Source organism: Triticum urartu, chromosome 3 (genome assembly GCF_003073215.2).
Source record: "Triticum urartu cultivar G1812 chromosome 3, Tu2.1, whole genome shotgun sequence".
Classification (NCBI taxonomy): domain Eukaryota; kingdom Viridiplantae; phylum Streptophyta; class Magnoliopsida; order Poales; family Poaceae; genus Triticum; species Triticum urartu.
In genome coordinates, this window is record NC_053024.1 from 548,606,621 (window position 1) to 548,624,574 (window position 17,954).

Consider the following 17,954-nt stretch of genomic DNA (forward strand, 5'->3'; position numbering starts at 1 on the left):
GTACACTTATTCACGGACGGAGAGAGTATATGTCACTAGTCTAAGTTACTCCCCAGTATGGTTAGCCTAAAAAATCATCCGGATGATCCCTAGCAGCCGCCTATTTTTTTCCGCCGGAGCTAGTCTACCTTTCTTCCCACGGCATTGAAGAGGACTCAGTAGTATTCTATCCGACGCGCTTTGAATCCCGCGCCACACCGAGATTCAAAGTGAGATTCAAATTATCGAGGGTGACATTTGACCTGACGTAACCTCGCTTTGGATCTTTCTCTAACCGACTTGGATGGCTCCACTATAACTCTCACCAATCACCGTGTCCTCAAAGCTCAAGCCAACCATCCATCGTATTCGTACCGCACCATGGCCGGCGACACGGCACCGCACGTCGTGGAGGATCTCCTCGGCCTCGTCCAGATCCTGAGTGACGGCTCCGTCGTCCGCGGCGACGAGTCCGTCCTCGGCCCAAAGGAGCCCTTCCCGGACGTCCCCGGCGTGGAATGGAAGGACGTGGTGTACCACGCGGCGCACGGCCTCCGCGTCCGCGTCTACAGGCCGACTTCGGTGGTGGCCGGCGGCGACAAGCTCCCGGTGCTGGTGTACTTCCACGGCGGCGGCTACTGCCTCGGCTCCTTCGCCCAGCCGACCTTCCACGCGTTCTGCCTCCGCGCCGCCGCCGAGCTCCCGGCCGTCGTGCTGTCCGTGCAGTACCGCCTCGCCCCCGAGCACCGCCTCCCCGCCGCCATCGACGACGGCGCGGCTTTCCTCTCCTGGCTGCGCGGCCAGGCCGAGCTCGGCGCCGGCGCCGACCCGTGGCTCGCGGAGTCGGCCTGCTTCGCCCGGACGTTCCTCTCCGGCGTCTCCGCGGGCGCCAACTTGTCCCACCACCTCATCGTCCAGGTCGGCTCGGCGCGCCTCGCGGTCAGCCCCGTGCGCGTCGTCGGGTACGTACTCCTCTCTGCCTTCTTCACCGGCGCCGAGCGCACGGCTGCGGAGACAGACCCGCCGGCGGACGTGTTCCTGCCGCTGGAGCTGTCCGACCAGCTCTGGCACATGTCGCTTCCGGTTGGGGCGAGCAGGGACCACCCGGTGGCGAATCCGTTCGGGCCGGAGAGCCCCAACCTCGCGCCGGTGGAGCTCCCGCCGGCTCTCGTCGTGGCGCCGTTGGGCGACGTGCTCCGTGATCGCTCGCTGGGTTACGCGGCGAGGCTCAAGGACATGGGGAAGGACGTGGAGCTTGTCGAGTTCGAGGGGCAGCAGCATGGCTTCTCCGTCCTTCAGCCGTTCGGCGAGGCGGCCGACGAGTTGATGCGAGTCCTCAGGCGGTTCGTGTACCCCGCCCGCTGAGCGATGATGTGCTGGTGAACGGATGGTGATCTCATGACGCTGCTGTTCCTGATGCTGTGATAGCTGCTGTTTCGATGTTATGAACTTCTGGGTAGAGGTCAGAGACTGTGTCTGTATGTTGAGTGTTGTGTGTTGGCTTGCCTTTGGATCGAGCCTAGAAATAAATCTAGTCCATTTCTGATTGGATGTGTTGTTGTGCAATGGTTGAAGTTACGTTCAAATCTCGACTCAATTGTTTCTAACAAAATGCTCCCTCGACTCAAAAAAATGGTCCTCACTCAAACAAATTGTTTCTATCTGGATGTACGCGAATGGCGTATGGCACGTGTACATGCCAGGCAATAATAACGCCTTAAATGCAAGATTCCAAATTCAAAATTCTGAACTGACCGTTCGCTAAACGAACGTCGGTTGGGGGCCTGGTGCGACTCCAACCAGATAGCTGTGACAACCGCATACAGGCAAGAGCGGCATGGCCTATAGCCCTGTACCCCGGCATAAAACATAGAGCATCTTCAGCCGCACCTCAGAAAAGCCTCTCTAAACATTTTTTTTTCATGCCGACGCTGAAAAATCAATCCAGTCGTGTTTTTAGGAGCCCGATTTTCACCGGCCTGGACCGAATTTAACGCCGGCGGACCCAGACCGAACCCGGCGCGCTGGGGCGTCGGGGCGAGCGGTTTTGACGCGAAAGAGCCGCGGGCCCGCCGCGTCAGCGACACCGCGCATCTTCTTCCCCAACACCTTGGTTTCCCGCGGAGAATCAATGGCAAGGCTGCCGCCGGTCAGCCTTACCAGTGATTCCTCACGGGCGGCGCGTTCACGGGGCAGCGCGCCGACGCCTCCCCTCCCTCGCACGCGTACACACGGGGCGGCGCCGCTATATAAGCTGGTGGTCTCCCTCACCTCTGGCTACACCAGCCACACCAGCCCTAGCCCACCCTCTACTTCTTCCGAGCGCCGCCGCCGAGCCCTCCTTCTCCCGAGCGCCGCCGCCGAGCCCTCTCTCTCCCTTCCTCCCTCTCCCGATGGCCGAGCGATTCCCCGGCGATGAGGCCGCGGCCAACGGCTTCCGCCGCCGATCGCTCCGCGAACAGGAGTCTTGGCTCCTGTTCCAGGCAAACATCCCGACGCCGCCGGACATGCGCGGGGGGCCAACGGGGTGGAGACTCAACAACGGGGGAGTGCCCATTCCCCCGTTGCCCGACGCCGTGGCGACACCGGACTACTTCGCCGACGAGGTCGACTCGTGCGCGCCTCCCTCACCGACGCCCAGCTCGCCCTCCCCGAGTACGCCGCCGACAACATAGCGGCGTGGACGGCGTACTTCCAGCGCCGGCAACAGCAGAGAATTGCGTCCACCAATGGCGTGCCGGTGGTGGGCGGACTGAAGAACAACGAGGGACGCCACATGTGGTGGGGTGTCCCTGGCTGCACCCTCAAGGGCGTTCTGACGTACCTCGAGGGCGGCAACGACCCGCCGTTGGCATACCCCCCGGCGCGGGCGGCCGCCACGGCCACGGCTCATCGCCGACGCGACGGGCAATGGTTGCCCAGGAGGTTCGGCGCCTCCTCTTCTTCCTCCTCCTCCCGCTCTTCCTCACACTCGTCCGGCGCTCCAGCGCTGCTCGGCGTCAAGGCCGAGCCCGCGGCGGAGACGCCGCTCGGCCGGCGTACTCGCAGCGCCGGCATCGTCATCAATGAGGGCGGCCGACGCGCCCCCTCGTCGGCTCCTCCGCGCTTCGTCAAGCCCAAGACGGAGCCGGACCTGGCGCCGGTGAAGACAGAGCCGGGCCTCCCCGCGGTGAAGACGGAGCACGGCGCCGACGTCGAGCTCGACGACGACGCGGCCCTAGAATGGGCACGCGCGGACTCCCTGAAGATGGTGAGGGAGCGCCAGTGCGCCGCCCTGCGGTGATTCGCGCAACGCCGCCGGGGCCGTGACGAGGGAGGAATCGTCGTCATCGAGGACAGCGACGCCACCGCCGCGCCGCCGCCACCAGCCCGCATAGACGACGCCGGTCAGGGGTCCACCAGGGACGGCCGCGTCAAGCAGGAAAAGCCAGACGACGACGACGGCGGCGGCGACGACGACAACTACTCCGTTTTTAGCCAGTTCTTTTTTCAATTATATATGTAATAAAAACCCGCTTTTTAAATGTAATATATGCCGAACTTCGCCAAACTTTAAACTTTGCTATATATTTAAATTTTTTTAAACACGCCTGGGGACGACCCTAGGACCGGTGGCTGGGGACCAACTCGGCCTCAGGCCGAGTTTTTGCGCCGGCTCACCCCGAGGGGGCGATTTTAGGCGTCCCCTGGGGGGCCAACGGCTAGAGATGCTCTTACAGACCTCCCCCCGTCCGTCTCTTTATCCAGCCGAATATAGCTCTTGGCCAGTAAGTTGCACCCGTAAATTAATTACACCTGTATTCAATCACATCTATTCCAAGCCCAGCCTTACTCCAGGCAGGTTTTGCATTAGGTCCTCTCTGCAGCAGATCGTCTCACATCCGGATGAGACTTCCAGTCCTGGTTCGAGAGCCCAAACCGCAGCTGAACGCGCCGGCACCAGCACGTTCAAGGGAGCCCGTTCGCTAACTATCCTAAGAGTAAGTCTAGTAGAGCCCTCAAACCCTTAAACCTCTAAAAATAACTGCTTTTTTTACTGTTTTCGTCGGAAAAAAACCGTAGACTAGAACCTCTAAACCCTTAAACCCGTAAAAAAAATTAGAGGTCCAATCCTCAAATTGTTTCCTAACCTGTAGAAGTGAGGGTTGAGAGGAAAAACTCTCCCCAACCCACACTCCTCTTTCCTCTCGCGCGGGAGGGAAGTTTCATCCCACCTCCCCGGCTCCTCCCGCCACCTCGCCCCGCGCTGGCCATGGAGGCCTCCGCCCCCGCCCGCCGCCGTGCCCGCCCCGCCCGACTCGGGCCTCGCCCCCGCCCCCGCCCCTACCCCGACCGTGGCCGACGTGGTGGCGGTGACCCACGTCGGGGCCAAGCGGTGGCGGGCGGGCCTCTCCCCGCCTCCTCCCGCCTCCCCCGCGCCCGCCCCCGCCACCGCGCCCGTCCCCAAGAAGAGTCGGCCGAAGACGGCCTCTCATGGGCCGCGAGGGGCGGCCTCCAAGGTCGCCGGTTCATCCCCGGCCATGAACAAGCCGCGAAAGAAGCCCGCGGCGCGGAAGAAGCCCGCGGCCCCGCCCACCGCCGTCGCCGAACCTCCTCCCACCGCGCATGAGGTGTTCGAGAAAATGGCAACCCCATCCTCGTTCTTGGACCTCCTCCAAAACACGGAGGTGGACCTCAGAGCTCCGCCTCTAGACCCCTTTAGGGTTGGTGACGACTTGGAGGAAGATGAGGAGGATGAAGGGGATGACGAGGAGGAGGTGGCCGAGATAGGGAAGGAGGCATTCACCGCCGCTTCCCGCCCACACGCGCGGTCGACAAACTACACCGAGGCGGAAGATATCCTCTTGGTTCGTGCTTGGGCAGCTGTGGGGATGGATGCAAGCACCGGCACCGATCAAACCGGTAAACGTATTGGCAAAGGATCAAGCCGAAGAATAGTGGGTTCATCTCTCGCACTTACCGGTCGCTTCAAGGCCGGTGGGAGTTGATGAAGCCCGCTTGTGCTCGTTGGAGTGCGGCCATGGACCAAGTGAGGGATGCACCACCTAGTGGAACCGTGGAGAGTGACTATGTGAGTACATATCTCTTCACTATTTTGATCATGTGTGTGTACTATGCTATTGGTGGGTTCTTATCACTAGTGCAGAACCAGGCAATAGCACCGGTTCGTAAGGCCCTTTAGTGCCGGTTTCATAACCGGCACTAAAGTGTGGTCACTAAAGGCCCCCCCTTTAGTACCGGTTCAGCACGAACCAGTGCTAAAGGGCAACCACGTGGCACGAGCCAGCTCCGGGGGCCGGGAGCCCTTTAGTACCGGTTGGTAACACCAACCGGTACTAAAATGTTTGGGGGGGTTTTGGTTTTATGATTTCTTTTTCATTTAATTTTGTGTTTTCCATTTTAATTCTTTTTCGTTTGCTGGTATTTTACGATACTACACATTGTACACGTTATGTATATATATATATATAAATAGAATTTCTAGTAGAACCAATCATATATATATCATCAATGTCTCACAAACCACCATATTAATTCACACATACACACATGTATAGCTATATACAATTTCTCCTACATATGCATGTTGCCTTCGGAGCCAGTGGCATTAGCCTAATTGGTGCCTTCGGAGCACGATGACAATTGGAAGTGGTTCATGACCTGGTCGATGGGGGCGGTAGCGGGTAATAGTATTCTCCCTTCGGATTTATGACCTGGTCGAGAAAAAATCCCGCTATTTCCTCTTGAAGTGCTTCTACGCGCTCCGTTTCTAGGAGCTTGTCCCGCACCTCTTTGAACTGTTAAGAAGGAGATCAATATGCATGTGTATTAGTTGTGTGACTAGATATCGATAATGGTGTAAAAATTGTGAATAGTGTTCTGACAAGCGTACCCATTCCTGTCTTTGAGATCTGCTCCTTTCGGACGCCATCATGCGAATGTTCTCGCAAACGCAGAATGCACACAGATCAGTCCCCTGCGCCTGCTTTAGGGCCTTTATTACGAGAATGGAATTTAATTTGATTAGATAATAATTAATCAAGCATGATAATTAAAGAGATGGCAGCTAGCTAGCTGGCTAGCTAGTACTACTTAATTACTTACCTTGGGTCGAAACCATTTCAGCTGTCGTTTCCATTTGCCTTCCGTGATGCTGATGAATCTTGCCCAAGCCCTGCCCGCCGACAAAGAAAATGAATAAAGGGGTTATTAAATAGTTCATATCATGAAATGACGAACTAAATAGGCCGAGATATATAGTTAATAATGATTGAAATTACCTATTGACTATCCCAAACAAGATGTTATAGTCATTATTTGCTTTGAGTAGTGAGTCCAGTATTTGAACTGTTCCGGCGTCAACTTTAATGATACACAAGATCCAGTGAAATCTGCATGCACACACGTTTGCATGTCTTAATTAAGCAGGCATATGTAAGCAAAAACATGTAGCTAGCTAGTAGGCAAAAATAGAGAATTTGTAGTACAAGAAAGTGTGACTCACTGGAAGTTGTAAGGAAGTAGTATATCTTCATTGTATTTGAGGCGCTTCAAGAACTCTAGCATGCTGTCCTCTACCTGCTTTTCATGATGCTTGTTTATTTTCCATGTGTATTCATTAACGGTGTTTGGGTCAATGAACCCAATGCCATAGCGTCCACCTTTTCTCATTTCATACATCTTCATCCTGCATAATACCACAGAAAAGAATATAGTGAGGATAATTACAGGTAATGATTGATCAAAAGGATCACTACAGCTAGCTTGAGACTTAAATTACAGAAAGAAATCACTTACAGACAATAGCAACTGACGATAGATTTGTCGAGTGCGTCTTGATTGTATAACTAAAACAGTTCAGAATACTCAACGGTCACAGGTTTCTCATGGTAGTAATGATCCTTCTTGACTTGCACCATGAGGGACTCTCGATCGGATCTCTTGGTAATGTCCATGTACCATTGATGCAATTCATACATTCTCGTTGGGAGCTTCTTGACCTCTTCTGGCTTGACCAAAGGTTGGCCCCGGGCATATTTCCGTTTTATTTCCTCCTCTGTAAGCACAGGCATGTCCTCGATCTCGAGGAGTTGTCCAACAGTGATGTTGAGAGTTTCAGCCTGCATTATATGCTCCTGGGTTATTACCACATCGCCCACCTCGGGAACGTAAACTGTTTGCCCACAATAATATTGGGCGCGCGTACTGTCACGTGTTGTTGGTGGCACAACAAGCGGGGGGATCGATTGCGCCGCCTGTTCTCCCAGCTGCGCAACGGTTTTCCCGCATTTTTTGATAGCTGCTTGTTGTTTGCTCAAGCTCGAGCTCGCCTCCTTCTGTAGACGTTGTCGATGTAACTTCCTGATGTGGCGCTCATAGTCTGTGTCAACAGGCTTAGGAGCTGGTGGTTGAGTCATACGAATGAAGTGGTCAACTACTTCCACAGGCACTTTCTCCCTTGGCGGCGGTGGCGGTTTCGGTCCAAAATGGGCGTCGACTTCTGCCCGCACTATGGCATTGGTTTGCTCCTCGGTCCTGTCGTAAGCCCTCTCAGGAAGAGGAGTAGTGAGGTTTGGACCATGTTTATATCGCTTGCCTCCGCCTGTACTTCCTGTACTATGACCTCTACTCATACCGCTACGCACCATAGCTGCGGGGTGTCTCTTCTGCGATTGCTGAGACGGCGGAGACGGCTGACGGGGCTGAGTTGGACGAGGAGGAGTGGCCTGAAGCTGTGCCGGACTTGCAGGAGGAGTGGCCTGAGGTTGTGCCGGACTTGGAAGAGGAGTGGACGTCTGACGTTGTGTCGGACTTGGAGGAGGAGTGGCCTGACACTTTGCCGGACTTGGAGGAGGAGGAGTGGCCTCACGCGTTGGTGGACTTGGAGGAGCGAGAGTCTGCTGACTCGGTGGCGGACTTCGACGAGGAGTCAGGTGACGCGGTGTCGGTGGCCTTTGAAAGATGATGCAATCCTTTCTCCATAGGATGATACGATGTTTGGCATCTCCGAGTGTGTGCTCCTCGTCACCTCCAGGAATGTCAAGCTCTAGCCCCGAATATTGGTCCACCACCTCATCAACCATGACACGAGCATAGCCTGCTGGAATCGGGTTGCAATGGAAGGTTGCATCGGGGGAATTTGTATAAGCAACGCCGTCCGCCACCTTCAAGGATATGTTCTTAATTTTGAAGTGTAGCTCGCAGTTAGTGTTCTCTGCGATGTCATCCACGGGGTATCTATCCAGCATTGCATCAAACGGGGCGGAGCCCACGCTGCTTCTCGGCATGGATGGGGCGGTGGTATCCAATGCTGGATCATCCGCTAGCTGCTGCAGCTGCTGAGACCCCCTTTGCTAGCTAAGTGAGTCGATCTGCTCCTGCTGCCGCTAGAATTTGACTACCAAGTCCGCGTGCGCTGATTCTAGGCCTTGAAGGCGTTCATAGTCCAGCTTCCTCTTCTCCTCCTCCATCTTCCTCTGCTTCTCCTCCGCAATCTTCCTTCTCGCACGGGTTCTGTAGTCGGCGTTCCAGTCCGAAAACCCCTCATACCACGGAATAGCGCCCTTGCCTCGTGTTCTTCCCGGGTGTTCAGGATTTCCCAGGGCACGCGTAAGCTCGTCGTTCTCTCTGTTGGGATGGAACACCCCCGTTCGAGCCTCTTCTATTGCAACAAGTATATTATCGTCGGCTCCGTTCAGACATGCCTTCGTCGAAACTTTGCCTGTCTTCGGGTCCAACTGCCCCCCATGCACATAGAACCAAGTCCTGCACCTGGGGGGCCAGCTCTTAGTAATCGGAGTGACACCTGCATCCTCCATCTCTTCTCAGACTTATCCCACTTAGGCATTGCCACCGCGTAGCCACTTGGTCCCAGCTTATGGAACTTATCCTTTTTTTCAGCATTCTTCTTGTTTATTCTCGACCGTTCCTTAGCTAATTCTGAATCCTTGAATTTCACGAAATCGTCCCAATGAGCACTTTGATTCTCCAGTGTTCCCTTGAATACTGGAGTCTTCCTTCCTCCCTTGACGTACTTGTCCCATTCACGATTCTTGTGGTTCTTGAATGCAACCGCCATCTTCCTAAGAGCAGCGTCCTTAACTTTCTGCACATCTGCTTCTGTGAAATGATATGATAGGGTGAAATGTTCCATGAGAGTATCCCAAAGCAGACTTTTTTGCCTGTCGTCGACAAAAGTAAGATCTGGACGTGGCTTTGCTGGCTCTCTCCATTCTTGAAGGGAGATTGGGAGTTGGTCCTTCACAAGAACTCCGCACTGACGAACGAACTTGTCTGCAATCTTCTTAGACGCTAATGGTTCGCCATTAGGTTTGATTGCCTCGATATTATACTTTACGCCCTCCTTCAACTTTTTGTTCGGGCCTCGTTTCGTCCTGTTGCCTGAAGATTTGCTCGATCCGGATGGCTGAAAGAAGAAAGATCGATTCGTTAATATATCTTCAACTCATTTAAAACATGTGATGATCACGAGATGCCTGCTTATATAAATATATATACCTCTCCGTTGTTGTCATCATCGTAGTTCATGACTTCATCAATTCGGTCGTCGCGATCGAATATCATATCACCCTCTCCGGTGTTGTTTAGAAATTCAGAGCCGTCATAATCTTCTTCATTCTGATCATCATCTGGCCCGCGTATTATATCGAACATGGTCTGTTCTCCCTCTCTGTCGGTATTGTCTGCCATAGCTTTTATTTAACTATGCCAAAAGAAATATAAAACAATTTAGTATTCAAATTACATCGCCTCGAATAATAGATATAATCTCGAATACATCGTCTCGAATAATAGATATAATCTCGAATACATCGTCTCAAATAATAGATATAATCTCGAATACATCGTCTCGAATAATAGATATAATCTCAAATACATCGTCTCGAATAATATATAATCTCGAATACATCGTCTTGAATATTATATATCGAGTACATCACTGGCTAGGTAGCTAATAAAGATCGAATACTACAGAAGAATCTAGGACACTCGCGGTTCCTGCGGCGCGGGCAGTGGACACCCAAAGAGAAGGAACCCTCACAGGATCATAGCTGACGTGAGATCCCTGAAGAAACTGCCAGGTATTGGAGAACCTGCCGCCCTCTAACGCAACCATGTAGCGATGGACGTGCTCGTCCTCCTCCCTGACACGGCGACGTACCACCTCCGGCGGGGCCGGCTCCCTCCGCACCGAAACTGGCCCACGCGAACGCCACCAAATGAGATCAGGGTCGACGACGGGACCCGGGGCCGGGTTCCTCATCAAGCGGCGCGCCCCTCCAGGCAGCACCTCCCAGTGCCAGCCCGGCGGAGCCCAGTCCCGGACATGGGTCAGTCGGACGTCGTCGCGGACGGGTCGACGGCGAGGATGCGAGCCGAGCATCATCGAGAACAAATACTAGCTATATGCCCACAAAAAGTAACATTTTTTTAATGATTGGATTTTGATAACTAAAATTTCTAACATTTCTATATAACTAACATTTCTATAACATTTCTAATATTTCTAGAACTAAAAAAAAGAAAAATTTCTAACTTTTTTATAACTATTTCTATAACCAAAAAATAGAAAAAATTCTAACAATTCTAACTTTTTTATAACTATTTCTATAACTAAAAAACAGAAAAATTTCTAACAATTCTAACAATTCTAACATTTCTAACTATTCTAACAATTCTAACTATTTCTAAAAAACATAAAAATTTCTAACAATTTCTAAAAAACAAAAAAATTTCTAACTATTTGTATAACTAAAAAACAAAAAATGTATGTGTGTGTGTGTGCGCTCACCGACGAGGCGAGAGGCGAAGGAGGCGGACGGGGGGCGGCGACGGGGACGGCGACGGGCGCGGCGACGACGGGGACAGGGACGGGGCGGCGATGACGGGGACGGGGACGTACGGGCCGGGGCGGCGACGACGACGGGGACGTACAGGGCGGCGACGACGGGGACGGGGACGACGCGGGACGGGCCGGGACGGGGCGGCGGTGACGATGGGGACGACGGGGACGGGGACGACGCGGCGGCGACGACGGGGACGGGGCGGCGACGGGGGCGGCGACGAGGGATGGAGACGTACGGGGGCGGCGGGCGACGGTGCAGAGGAGAAGAAGCAGATGAGAAACTGAAATTTTCGTAAGTGTTGTTTATATAGGAGGGGCCTTTAGTACCGGTTGGAGCCACCAACCGGTACTAAAGGCTTGTTTTGGCCAGGCCAAGCGGCGGGAAGCGACCCCCTTTAGTACCGGGTGGTGGCTCCAACCGGTACTAAAGGCCCCCCCCCTTTAGTATCGGTTGGTGCCACGACCCGGTACTAAAGGGGGTGCGCTGGCGCAGGTGCGGTGCGGCAAGTTTAGTCCCACCTCGCTAACCGAGGGGCGACCGCACTGGTTTATAAATCCCCGTGCGGTAGCTCTCTCGAGCTCCTCTCCAAAGCAGGCCTACTGGGTCTGCATGTTCTGTGCTGCCCTGTGGGCCTACTAGGCCTTTGCGGGCCTGCATCCTGGCCCAACAACAGGTTGGGTTTCTAGTCATATGCAGGCCGCTCAGGCCTAGTAGGCGGGCTTTTTTTAATTTTTTTTGCTTTATTTATTTTTGAGTTGTTTTTTGTGCATTTAGAGTTTCTTTGTGAATATTTTTGCTTTAGGTACAAAAAATTACAAACTTTCTGTTAGTGCCCGTAGTTTTCAAATTTGAATAGTTTAAATTTTGAATTATTTGAAATTAGTGTGAATCACTAGTTTGTGAATAAATTAACTTTAAAAATCAGTAAAGGCATGAAAGAATTTGTTTGCACATAAAATTTCTTCGCGTTTCAAATGCCAAAACACATAATTAACTACCCTAACTATTACAGAGATTCCCTTCTGGGTGTGAAACACAGAAGAAAGTGATGATAGTGAAGCCGATCACATCCCAGATCTTTGGGTGTGAAACTTTTTCTTCGCGTGTGTCCCTTTGCGCCGTAACCATGGAAAATCTTCATCATTTAACGGGATGCTCGGGTCAATATTCACTGTGAATGGAGCAATTTGATCAAACTTTTCATAATCTTCTGACTTGTCTGTCTTGTCATCCACTCCCACGATGTTTCTCTTTCTAGAAAGAACTATGTGCCGCTTTGGCTCATCGTACGATGCATTCGCTTCCTTATCTTTTCTTTTTCTTGGCTTGGTAGACATGTCCTTCACATAGAAAACCTGTGCCACATCATTGGCTAGGACGAATGGTTCGTCTGCATATGCAAGATTGTTGAGATCCACTGTTGTCATTCCGTACTGCGGGTCTTCCGTTACCCCGCCTCGTGTCATATTGACCCATTTGCACCGAAACAAAGGGACCTTCAAACCACGTCGATAGTCAAGTTCCCATATGTCCTATATATAACCGTAATATGTTTCCTTTCCCGTCTTGGTTTCTGCATCAAAGCGGACACCACTGTTTTGGTTGGTGCTCTTCTTATCTTGGGCGATCGTGTAAAATGTATTACCATTTATCTCGTACCCTTTGAAAGTCATTATATTCGAAGATGGTAACTGGAACAGCAAGTACAGGTCATCTTCAATAGAGGTGTCATGCATGGTACGTGTCTGCAACCAGCTGGCGAAACTCCTGGTTTGTTCACATGTAATCCAGTCATCCGACCGCTCCGGGTGTTTGGAGCGTAGAAAATTCTTGTGTTCATCCATATATGGAGCCACCAAGGCGGAATTCTGTAGAACTGTGTAGTGTGCTTCAGTGAGAGAATGTCCGTCCATACATATTATTTGTTCCCCTCCTAGCGTGCCTTTTCCATCCAGTCTGCCCTTATGCCGCGATTCAGGAACACCAATCGGCTTAAGGTCAGGAATAAAGTCAATACAAAACTCAATGACCTCCTCATTTTGACGGCCCTTGGAGATGCTTCCTTCTGGCCTAGCACGGTTATGAACATATTTCTTTAAGACTCCCATGAACCTCTCAAAGGGGAACATATTGTGTAGAAATACATGACCCAAAACGTTAATCTCTTCGCATAGGTGAACTAGGACGTGCATCATGATGTTGAAGAAGGATGGTGGGAACACCAACTCGAAACTGACAAGACATTGCACCAAATCATTCTCTAACCTTTGTACGATTTCTGGATCGATTACCTTCTGAGAGATTGCATTGAGAAATGCACATAGCTTCACAATGGCTAATCGAACGTTTTCCGGTAGAAGCCCCCTCAATGCAACCGGAAGCAGTTGCGTCATAATCACGTGGCAGTCATGAGACTTTAGGTTCTGAAACTTTTTCTCTGCCATGTTTATTATTCCCTTTATATTCGACGAGAAGCCAGACGGTACCTTAATACTGAGCAGGCATTCAAAGAAGATTTCCTTCTCTTCTTTGGTAAGAGCGTAGCTTGCATGACCCTGATGTATGCCGTCTTTTCCGTGCATATGTTGCTGGTCCTCTCGTGCCTCAGGTGTATCTTTTGTCTTCCCATACACGCCCAAGAAGCCAAGCAGGGTCACACAAAGATTCTTCGTCACGTGCATCACGTCGATTGCGGAGCGGACCTCTAGGTCTTTCCAATAGGGCAGGTCCCAAAATATAGATTTCTTCTTCCACATGGGTGCGCGTCCGTCAGCGTCATTCGAAACAGGTTGTCCACCAGGACCCTTTCCAAAGACCACCTTCAAATCCTTGACCATATCATGTACATCAGCACCAGTACGGTGGCGAGGCTTCGTCCGGTGATCCGCCTCACCTTTGAAATGCTTACCTTTCTTTCTTACGGGATGCCTGCTCGGAAGAAATCGACGATGTCCCAGGTACACATTCTTCTTACAATTAGCCAAATATATACTGTCGGTATCGTCCAAACAGTGCGTGCATGCGCGGTATCCCTTGTTTGTCTGTCCTGAAAGGTTACTGAGAGCAGGCCAATCATTGATGGTCACGAACAGCAACGCCTTTAGGTCAAATTCTTCCCCCATGTGCTCATCCCACGCACGTACACCTGTTCCATTCCACAGTTGTAAGAGTTCTTCAACTAATGGCCTTAGGTACACATCAATGTCGTTGCCGGGTTGCTTAGGGCCTTGGATGAGCACTGGCATCATAATGAACTTCCGCTTCATGCACAACCAAGGAGGAAGGTTATACAAACATAGAGTCACAGGCCAGGTGCTATGGTTGCTGCTCTGCTCCCCAAAAGGATTAATGCCATCTGCGCTTAGACCAAACCATACGCTCCTTGCGTCATCTGCAAACTCCTTCCCGTACTTTCTTTCGGTTTTTCTCCACTGCGACCCGTCAGCGGGTACTCTCAACTTTCCGTCTTTCTTACGGTCTTCTCTGTGCCATCGCATCGCCTTGGCATGCTCTTTGTTTTGGAACAAACGTTTCAACCGTGGTATTATAGGAGCATACCACATCACCTTGGCAGGAATCTTCTTCCTGGGGCGCTCGCCCTCGACATCACCAGGGTCATCGCGGCTGATCTTATAGCGCAATGCACCACATACCGGGCAAGCGTTCAAATCCTCGTACTCACCGCGGTAGAGGATGCAATCATTAGGGCATGCATGTATCTTCTGCACCTCTAACCCTAGAGGGCAGACAACCTTCTTTGCTTCATACGTACTCTCGGGCAATTCGTTGTCCTTTGGAAGCATATCCTTTATCATTACCAACAACTTTCCAAATCCCTTGTCAGATACACCATTCTCTGCCTTCCATTGCAGCAATTCCAGTGTGGTGCCCAGCTTTTTCTTGCCACCTACGCAATTCGGGTACAACAATTTTTTGTGATCCTCTAACATGCGCTGCAACTTCTTCTTCTCCAAATCACTTGCGTAGTTTCTCTTTGCATCGGCAATGGCCCGACCTAGATCATAAACGGGCTCATCTGATGCCTCTTCTTCAGCTTCTTCCCGCATTGCTGGCTCAGCTTCTTCCCGCATTACCCGCTCAGCTTCTTCCCCCATTATTGTATCATCGTATTCGGGGAACCCATGGCCAGGATAGCTGTCGTCGTCCTCTTCTTCTTCATTGTCTTCCATCATAACCCTTCTTTCTCCGTGCTTGGTCCAAACATTATAGTGGGGCATGAAACCGGACTTAAACAGGTGGACGTGAATGGTTCTTGATGTAGAGTAATTGTGACCATTCTTACAGCGAGCACATGGACAAGGCATAAAACCACCCGCCCGCTTGTTTGCCTCAGCCGCAAGCAAAAAAGTATGCACGCCCTCAACGAACTGGGGAGAGCATCGGTCATCGTACATCCATTGCCGGCTCATCTTCATTACACAACACCGAATAGACCAAATTAATACAAGTTCATACATAAAGTTCATACAACACTTAAATGCAACAAACAAATAACTCTCTAGCTAAAGCATTTAAATGCAACAACAAATACGATCAAGATCGCAACTAAGGTAACAATGGATCCAACAGCATAATGATACCAAGCCTCACTATAGATGGCATATTTTCTAATCTTTCTAATCTTTAAGCGCATTTTCTCCATCTTGATCTTGTGATCATCGACGACATCGGCAACATGCAACTCCAATTCCATCTTCTCCCCCTCAATTCTTTTCAATTTTTCTTTCAAGTACTCGTTTTCTCTTTCAACTAAATTTAACCTCTCGACAATAGGGTCGGTTGGAATTTCCGGTTCACATACCTCCTAGAAAAAATTTCTATGTCAACTTGATGGGCATAATTTGTCATAAACACGAAATGCAACTAGTTTTAAAAGAGAATATATATACCACATCCGAATCATAACAAGGACGAGGGCCGACGGGGACGGATATCAAAACCATGGCACTATATGTATAACAAACAACGTACGGGTAAGATAATTATACGAGTAACTATATATCCAAATCACACAAACATCAATTTTTATATAAAATTTCATGAACAAGAGGCTCACCACAAGGTGGTGCCGGCGACGGGACGATGCGGGCGATCGACGGTGGTTACGACGGAGATTTAGAAGGCACTAAGTAAACCACACCTACATATGCAAACTAAGTGTTATTTTTGATCTCAAATTGCATATAAATCAAATACTAGCACATATATACATATATCCTCCCAAATTACCAAACTCACAAATTAATCACTATATAAAGCATTGCAAGAGCTAATCTAGCAATGAGAGATGAAAGGACAAAGTTGCTAACCTTTGTGATCATTTGAATGGATGGGGGCCTTCAAATCTTGACAAATTTTGGGCAAAATGTGTGATGAACTCGAGAGGAAGAGGGGAAGAACAGAGAGGAGAGGGGAAAGGGGAAGAACGGAGCGAGCTCGGGTGGACGAAGGGTTTATGTAGGACGACCTTTAGTACCGGTTCGTGCCAAGAACCGGTACTAAAGGGGCTGGAGGGGCCCTAGTCTGACAACATCCTGCCATCACTCTCATTAGTACCGGTTCGTGGCACAAACCGGTGCTAAAGGTTCGCCACGAACCGGTACTAATGAAAGCGGCCCGGCTAGCCGTTGGAACCGGCACTAATGTATACATTAGTGCCGGCTCAAATACAAACCGGCACTAATGTGCTTCACGTTTGACCCTTTTTCTACTAGTGTATGTGATTATGTGTGGTTGATAGGAGACAATTGCCGACATGAGGTACAAAGAGATGGCCGCTTCCAAGGGCAAGCCATTCCCATTTAAGTATGCTTGGGCAATTCTTTAAACCTTTGACAAGTGGAAGTTGAGGGATCAAGAGACCGCACCCACACTACTAGGGAAAAGCCTAGCAGCAACGCGGGTTTTGGGCCTATTAGTAGCGCGGGGACCGGCGCTACTAATAAGGCGCTACAGCTAACGTATAGTAGTAGCGCATGTTGTCCCACGCTACTGCTATACATAAATAGCTATAGCGCTCTTTAGAAAAGGGCGCTGCTGATATTATCTGCAGCGCTGTTTACTGGGAAGCGCTACTGGTAAGGCGGCGCTACTGCTAAATTCCCCCCCCCCCTCGCTACTACTAGTTTTATTAGTTTTTCCCTGCATATTTGTTTTGTATTTGTTTTGTATTTGAATAGGCTTTATACAATAATCTTTAGCATATCATACACATACAAAATGTAATCATAGCATATACATACAATTAGTCTCATTAAATCATGTCATCATCATAATCATCATCCAACACAAAGTGGTCTCTCGTCATCATCTCGAAAATAACGATACAAGTCTCGATTACTTGCAAATACATCGTCATCCATCTAAACAATGATATACGCGAGAAGAGCTATCACTTTGAGTACATGAGTTCGTATCCCTCTCTCGCATTAGCGTGAACCTAAACTAACTACTGCATGTCGCTCGGAAACCGGAAACCGGCACACCGGGGCCTGACACTCCGGCCACTTGTCGTATATATACTCCTGGCGTAGCACTTCTTCGCCATCTATGATCTATGCACCTGCATCATCACATGAGTCGATGATATGCAACATATATAGTTGAGCAACAGAAAGAGACAGACTTGGCAAAAATAGAAACAACATACCATAAGCATAAATAACAAAGTTCATCGTACCCCAAAATGCCCTAACTAGAGTGATTTTCGCTACTCGAGGAGGAGGACGGTTTAATTACATCACAAATAAAATTTCACCGTGCATAACTCAAAGTTTTGTCATACAGAAAGTATGGACTAAACGGACACATTGTCATATATCGACAATCACTCCAACATGTCGTTCCATCCATCCAAGTCAGGGAGATAGTCCTCGAGCTTAGTGAAAGGCTTCATGTCAAGACGCTGAGAGGCTATCCATGTTCGGACGTCTTCCCGCGACATTTGTCCTTCTCCGTAGAACATCCCTGTTTTTCCGACGACCTCCTTCATGATGATTTGGGCAAGTTCGCGCTGGATGTTATAGAACTCAGCTCGAAGTCGATGATCCTCGATATCTCCTATGTCCTTTGCACATTGCAGAATAT

The 17,954-nt window shown here is 50.5% G+C and overlaps 1 protein-coding gene across 1 annotated transcript; it reads left to right on the plus strand.

Moving 5' to 3' along the window:
• The first annotated feature begins 263 nt into the window (after nucleotides 1-263).
• On the plus strand, nucleotides 264-1,530 carry LOC125548680 (probable carboxylesterase 15). The gene has a single exon (XM_048712238.1). The coding sequence runs from the start codon at nucleotides 361-363 to the stop codon at nucleotides 1,342-1,344; it is 984 nt and encodes a 327-aa protein (XP_048568195.1). The 5' UTR covers nucleotides 264-360; the 3' UTR covers nucleotides 1,345-1,530.
• Nucleotides 1,531-17,954: the final 16,424 nt, after the last annotated feature.